We start from the raw sequence: 7924 nt of genomic DNA on the forward strand, positions 1-7924 counted from the left end.
AGCCGGAAGGTACTGGAGTCCCATACGGGAGGCAATCCAGCTATAGTTGAGATTTCGGAAGATCCTTCATAACACTGGAGTCCCATACGGGAGGCAATCGAGCTTAATCCAGATTCGTTCCGCACGGGCGAAAATGTTAGTAAACTCAACAAGGCTCGTATAGACGTATGACATAAAGTGAGCACAAGAAATCAAAGAACTACTTAATCATGGTAAAACAAGTTAAATGTGAAATAAAGAAGTCGTTATTGCAATATCCGGGCGGTCACGACAATATACATATTTTAACATGTAATAAATAATGAGCAATCATCTATAATAATAATTGTAACAATTTTATATTAGGAAAATACACGCCCCTGAGGGTAAGACAATGAAGGCTAAATATACACAAATAATTATTATTATGAAACATCTATGTTTTTCGTATAACGTATTCATGACAAAAACAAGTTAGATGTGAAACAAAGAAGTCGTTATATATATATATATATATATATGGATTTGTTTGTATTAGTATGGGAGATATACTCAAAATAGTGTCATGTCTGTCATATGCAAAATACGTAAAATTTTGAACAATATTATGCTAATGGCTCATTCATTTTTATTATACTCATATTCCTAGAAACCACATAATATAGAACAGCCATCTCTCGTTGACATACAGAAATTCATTAGGCGGTAAATTTAAATTGCTTATCAATATTTGTACCCCATTAAGTAAAAATATACAATTAGTTTTCTATTTCATTGGACAACATAAACACAACATAAAATTGGTGCTATTAGAAGTCCTTTTACCCCTAGATGTCAAATTTGACATATCAAACAGCCTACATAACAGTTATGACAGGAGTATGTCATTAAAAAAAAACACTGTGTACGAGTTTCTTTAAATTATTTGCAGTATTATCGTATATTTAATATTTTGTGTGTATATTTGACAGGCAGTGACATTTTGTTTGGAGACGTATATTTATCCCCGGTTTTATTTTAGAGAAAACCCACGTAATGTACGAAGAAAATCAGTGCTTAGTCCTAAAATGCTTACGATACCGGGTGATGAGGAATCCGGAAGTACCTCCCCAGCCAACTCTGTCACCTCTATAAATTCCTTGGCTAGTTTGTTAAGGGAAAAAATTCAGGTACTGATATATACAGGGTGTCCCAGTATATGTTGGCAATCTCTCCGATTTATACAGGGGATGTTAAAACAACCTGACAAGTTCCTATAAAAATTTTCCCTGGATGGGCCCCCCTGCGGAGATACAGACCCCTAAAAGATGCCCCTGAAAATCGATTTTTCTTAATAACTTTTAAAATACTTTGTGTAATTTAATTATTTTTTAATATGATTGTCCACATATTCTGGGACACCCTGTATATTTTTAAATAAACAATAAACCGTTTCGGATGAATTTACCGACATACCACGTAGATATGACATTAAATTGGCTATATTACAAAAGTTTGATACATATCAGACTTTTGGAACACGTATTCGAAAAATGATTAAGTTTAGTACAACAAAATCTGTTTACTACTTGCATTAATATTTTCTAAAAATAGACTAACGGAAATTAAATAAAGCACAATTTATTTTTACCTAATCTAAAAATTCAAGATAAGATAGTAATGTAAATTTAATGTAAACTTTAATAAAAAAAAGTCTCACATGTTGCAAACTTTTTCTCTCACACTGTATAACTAACGAATTTAATTTTTTTAGAGTTTACCGCAGTCACTTCGAAAAAAGAAGAGTACGGAATATAAAACCAAAATATTTGTTGTCCTCCTACTTATCGCCATAATAGTTCTTATAGTGACGGCTTATTTTTTGTACTCGCAAAAAATATTAGCCAAGGCTTACTTCGAAAAAATTAAATTCAACAAACTCAAAAGACACATGCGAATATATAATAATTTAGGCAATGAATTACTTTTTGCAAAATTAGGTACTACTATAAGATATGAGAAAGTTCTTCCGTGTCTACCGACTAATAAAAGACATGACGGTAGCATATGCTTAGAGTGGATGCACAGGTGAGTATTTTAATTATACTAATTAGTTTTATAATAAGTTGATTAAAAACATGACATTTTTAACAATCATCACAATGTACTGTTACTGAACACGGATTATAATCTGGAAAACAAAGTAATTTTCAATTAAGTAGCCATTTTCCATTTTTCTTGTATTTTATTCAACTTTCCAAATATTCCACATTATCCTGCAGCTCTTTATTGCAGATAAAATATATTATGTAATCTTCAAATAGATAATTTCAATATGTACTGGCTGAAAGTGCGTCCAGCCATGCAACAAAACATCGTAACGAAACTCCGTAACAGCATAACAACACATCACCCCATTCCATCGGATTGTAGTAACGCGACAAAAAAATGTTGCACTGCTATCTCACGCCTGTCATTTCCGTGAGGTGTCATGTACCATTACAGCTTTCCGTCAGTACAGTTTGATTGCAAACATGGAACCCTCTACGACACAGCAGTGATACGAGTCGATGATTCGTAACATCGTCGCGTATAGCAGATTGTTACACAACGGAGTTACGTTACGATGTTTTGTTGCATGTCTGAACGTACTTTTAAAATAAAAGGTGTTTTACAGTATCCCTGTTTATATAATCTTTATTTTAGAGCGAGATTGTACCTTGATTACTATGAACTTGAAGGACAAGTAAAATGCTATAATCTAAAATGGATATCACTGTCGCCTGATGTGTCCCCTACTGACTGTTTTGATATGGCGAATAGTCACTGGTACGGTGGAGGTCAAACAGCGGAATTTGCTTGGCCCCTAGAAAAGGGCGGACACAATTTCCAGCCGTTTATAACGGGCAAAGTGGAACAAAATGAATGGGGGAATGTATTGAAAAGATATTTCATCAGTTCCAAAGGTAATTATTAAATGCAGGGTGTAATAATGCTATTACAAACAGAAAAAAACAAAAGAACAAGACAGATGACAAACACAGTTTAATTGATTGCTAATTATTAAATCATATTAACAATAATATACACCGTGTCCACCTAGTGCGCGTAAGTCCAATACCTAGGTTAATAAAAGATATAACTTATTTTTTTTTCTACAGAGTTGCCTACTTTCCCGAGGTGCACAAAATGAAAATATATTTGCATATACAGGGTGTTCAGTTTTTCCTGGGCAAGTACTTAATTTTTTTTAATGGAAACCTATATTTTTATGGCATTATCGAATTCCACGTGAAAAATTAACGAGACTTTGTGTTATGATCCCTATTAAAATATTGATAGTTTTCGAGATAATCGACTTTTCATTTTTTTTTCTTATCTTTCGTCACTTCTAGTAGTTGACATAATTATGATTGTATGACAGTTAGAAATTATTTTTATTCAGGAACTGTAGAGTGAAGATGGCTCTTTCAATAAAAAGTATCAAAATTTGACCTGCGATATACAGGGGCCAAAAAAAGTCGTGCCAAACCTGATAATTTAAAATTTGAAAAATCTCGACTTTTTCAAATAGAACACCCTGTGTTTTATGATTTCATTAGATGCCTTTCTGTAGACCCTACAATTTTTTAATAGCTTTCCCTATACCTAAGTTGAGTAGTTTTTGCAAAAAAACATTTTTATGTAAAATACCGGATTTGCGCCCGTTCCTTTGTCGGGAAAAATATTATAATATTTTAAATACTTGTAGGCATGTTTAAATATTCGAAATTCGACTTTGACTTCTATTGGTTATTGTGTTTGAAAGTTATTTAATAATAAATAAATAATGCCGTTCTACACCAGTCCAGAAATGGCAGACATGCATTCTATGTGTGGACATGCTAATGGTAATGGAGTTGAAGCTCGTCATCTTTATACTGAGGCTAGGCAAACTGACAGCAAACTGATGATCTCAATTATAGTATATTCATGGCCTACTACATATATATTTCCGTATCAGGGATACTACGCTTTTCTCAAAAAATAACTTGTACTAAACACCTGTATGTCAATTACGTAGTGTCAAATCGAAATAAGCCAAGGGTAGTTTTTGAGTAGCCCTCAACAAAGTTTAAGAAAAAGATTTTAGTTAATTCGTTTTTCGGTTTTAAATAAAGCTTGTATATTTTTATTTGGAACACCTTGTATATTTTTACAGATATGAAGTCAGTTCATATTAAAGGTTATACATATATGTTAATCAGCTTCTGTACTTTACTTTAGTAGTAAGCTAATACAAATTAACCCACAAAAATATTTGATTGACACACTTTTACAATTACTTTGTATTAGCTTTAAGTGATTCATATAATTTTAAAATTTTGTAAAATTCTCGTCAGATGAAGTTTTATTTCTCTTTGATACTAAATGTCTAGACATTCTTCTATAGATGTAATTCCGTAAATCAATAATCTGTGATAAGAAAATAATTTGTCGAAATAATGCTAATTAAAAGAGCACGTCATTAAATAGAATAAATATTATTTCGGAGACGAAATTCAGTCATAATAGCTTTGTCAATAGTGCATTAGAAATCATTTCCAACAGTTAGGCATAATTATACTTGATGGGAAACTATTTTGAACATCTCTAAGAACAAAGGACTTATATGTCTAGCTTTTGAAGATTATTTTTTTAGGTAGCCTCATTGAAAATAAAATTATTCTTCTTTAAACTTTGTATTTTACATGCATTCACTATTAAACTATACCCATTAATTAATTTCATTTATGTAGGGGCAGCTTTAATAGTCGACGACGAGACGCCACTGTATGTATCAATAAGGAATTCCCCCAAAAAGGAGCTTTGCTTTAAAGCGCAAAATGACGATTTCGCTTTCGTAAACAGAAGAAGTGACATGGTACAGTTAAATTATAGCATCTGTACTGGCTCTAACATGTCGAAACTACACAGCCACCTAAGTGAACATTCCCTATGGGATGGTTTAAAGAAGGAGGATGGAAATATTATAGACTCTTTACTGACGGAACCTGTCTGGGAAATAACATCAGATAAAGAAAAATTAACTGAAGGTAAATAGCGCAAGTCCTAAATAAATAATACTTACCTCCTTTATGGTGTAAATAACTATTTTTTCATTCATTACAGAAACCATCTACAATTTTACTGATGACATAACAAACTCCGTAGGAGTTTTGAAGCAAGGTCATGTCCTGATAAATGAATTCTGGCAGAATCATATCGGCGATTTCGAATTGGACACGAATCGTTTTCCAACATTAGAGAAGACGATGGAAATGTTAAAGAGAAGAGGATTTCGAGTAGTTTTTACCATACAACCGTTCATATCAACTGAGAGCTTCAATTTCGCAGAAGCCGTGAAAAAAGAACTGGTAATATCCGAACGCTTTACCAACAGACGCATACCTGCTTTGACCAGATACAAAACACTACAAAGCGGTGCTGTGCTAGATATAACCAACAACAGATCCATTCCTTGGCTTGTGGAAAAGCTCAAAAAAGTCATGGATAAATATAAATTCGACGCATACTATTTAGATATGGGTACCGCTTACACTATGCCGTATTATTACGAATGCGAAAAACCCTTAGTTAATCCAGACAGTTACAAGACTCTATTCATAAACAGCATCCAGGGTTCCGTTCCTATCTTCGGCGTCAGTAGCGCTATAGAACGGCCCAAGCCTCCGGTCTTCGTGGTACTGCCTCAGTTCGAATCATCTTGGGAGGGTTTGAGAAGAGTCATACCCACAATACTGACATACGGAATATTAGGTTATCCCTTTTTAATACCTGGTGCGGTGGGAGGAGACTATGATCCGCTTGATGCGGTGTTTTTGAACAACGGGACGACAAAAGTTCTGCCGGATCAGGAATTATACATAAGATGGTTACAGATGGCAGCATTTCTACCTGTGGTTAGATATCATCATTTACCAAGTACTTATGGGGAACAGAATATATCGGATATGGCGAAAAGCTTAGCGATAACCAGACAAAATAAGGTAGTATTATAGCAGGATGATATTCTGTCAAAAGTCTTCTTGCCGTTTGGAAATACGTATCTCTCTATCCTTTAAAAGAAACTTTGACGATTAAGTGCTCTGGTTAGTACATATTTATATTTAGTGTGCGCAGTGGTCCATCCAAATTATTTCAGTTTTTCTGGGTGTGTTGTTTTTCTGCAGTCTTGGTCAAAATTGTTTATCTCATTGTAGAATTAAGGTATTATTCAAATCAATTGAGTGCCAGGAATCTGTTCTGTACACATAAAAATCAAAGACTAATACGTCACAGGCGTAACTTCAAACTGTTCACTATAATGTCAGGAATCAGTACACACTGCAAATATAATTACCGAATGAAGGACTTTATCTTCAGTTTCGGAGTTTCCTCTGATGATGATATGTCTCTCGAAACGTCAACAAGACAACAGGTCTAAACTGCCTACGTGGGAATCAAAAAATAATCTTTTATTTTCTATAAAATGTGATCTTTGTTTTGTAACAAATTTTAGGTGACACCAAAATTAAAGAAATTCGCCAGAGTGTCTCTGAATCTGGGTCTTCCCATAATACGTCCTTTGTGGATGTTGGATTCCGAAGATCCGCAGTGTCATGTAGTAACCGATGAATTTTCTATTGGCGATGAGATAATTGTCGCGCCTATATTGTACTCAGGTTCGCGACAAAGAGAGGTACGAGTATTTTTTAATAATCTTGTTGAAAGGGTTAGAAGTAAAATTATATTTATTTAATTCATTTGTAACTTGAGATAAACGCAGATTAGTAAACTGTAAAATAGTCTTCCATTTGCAGAAACGTCCAAGTCACTTGGGCTATGCATTATTTAGTAAAATAACAAGTGAAGTGACAACCTTTAGCAAGGCAAAACTTTTATCTCATTGAAGGGGTTAGATATTTTTATTATTTCAATTGCTGTACCTTTCCATTTGCAGAAAAGTCTGTCACTTGATATATACAGGGTGATTCATTAACAATGTCAAAATCGAAAGCTGAAGATACTACATCCGAAAGTTCATAGTTGCGGAAATACAGGGTGTTGAAAGTTAAAATTTTAAATCGTTTTTTTGCGATTACTCTGAAAATATATAGGTTAGGAACTTGAAAATTTGTGAAACTAAATTTTTTAAGCGGCGAATAAGATGCGTGTTGCGATTCCAGCGTTGCTCATAGAGGGCGCCACTTACGACCAAGCAATCATTTTCCCATTAATTATGTACTCTTGTTTCATTTCGATATCTCGATCCGTTTTCGAGAAAAATAGATTTAACGAATACTATGTTTTGATAATACGAGAAATTTAAAGCAAAACAAAGTGTTTCTTCATGTTATTACAACAATTAACAATAAAACAAATGAAATACCTACGTAATAATGATTTAAAGTAATTGTTCGAAGAATGCACCGTTGACACTGATACACTTTACACAACGTTTCCTGAGAGTTCTTCGACTTTGAAACAACATATTGGAATTGCGTCTGACTTCGTTGGCAACGATTTGCATTATTTGCCACAACTCTTCATACGAACCAATAAATTCTTTGTAAACGATATTTTCCATTCCAGATCTAATAGAAAAATCAAGAGGATGAAGTCCTGACCTCTGGGTGGCTCTTTCAGGTTTCGAATCACGTTCCATGTTAGACATACAGGGTAAAAAGTTATTAACTAAATTTTCGGTAAAATTGGTCGTAAGTGGCGCCCTCTATGACCAACGCAGAAATTGCAACACGCATCTTATTCGTCGCTTAAAAAAATATAGTTTCACAAATTTTCAAGTTCCTAACCTACATAGTTTCAGAATAATCGCAAAAAAACGATTTAAAATTTTTACTTTCAACACCCTGTATTTCCGAAACTATCAACTTTCGGATAAGGCATGTTTGCGCCAATGGTCACCATTTCACGTGTAGTATCT

At 33.8% G+C, this 7924-nt stretch overlaps 1 protein-coding gene across 4 annotated transcripts in view; it reads left to right on the forward strand.

The window, feature by feature from the left end:
* LOC108907713 (myogenesis-regulating glycosidase) overlaps positions 1 to 7924 on the forward strand; it is a 28746-nt gene that overhangs the window by 17002 nt on the left and 3820 nt on the right. For all 4 annotated transcript variants that reach the window (XM_018711508.1, XM_018711507.1, XM_018711510.1 and 1 more), the window contains 6 exons: positions 1001 to 1148; positions 1733 to 2046; positions 2665 to 2924; positions 4737 to 5033; positions 5110 to 5987; positions 6500 to 6679. In XM_018711508.1, coding sequence (XP_018567024.1) covers positions 1001 to 1148; positions 1733 to 2046; positions 2665 to 2924; positions 4737 to 5033; positions 5110 to 5987; positions 6500 to 6679 — 2077 coding nt within the window. The remainder of the gene's footprint in view (positions 1 to 1000; positions 1149 to 1732; positions 2047 to 2664; positions 2925 to 4736; positions 5034 to 5109; positions 5988 to 6499; positions 6680 to 7924) is intronic.

The sequence above is a fragment of the Anoplophora glabripennis genome, unplaced genomic scaffold (genome assembly GCF_000390285.2).
Source record: "Anoplophora glabripennis isolate ALB-LARVAE unplaced genomic scaffold, Agla_2.0 scaffold200, whole genome shotgun sequence".
In the NCBI taxonomy this organism is placed as follows: domain Eukaryota; kingdom Metazoa; phylum Arthropoda; class Insecta; order Coleoptera; family Cerambycidae; genus Anoplophora; species Anoplophora glabripennis.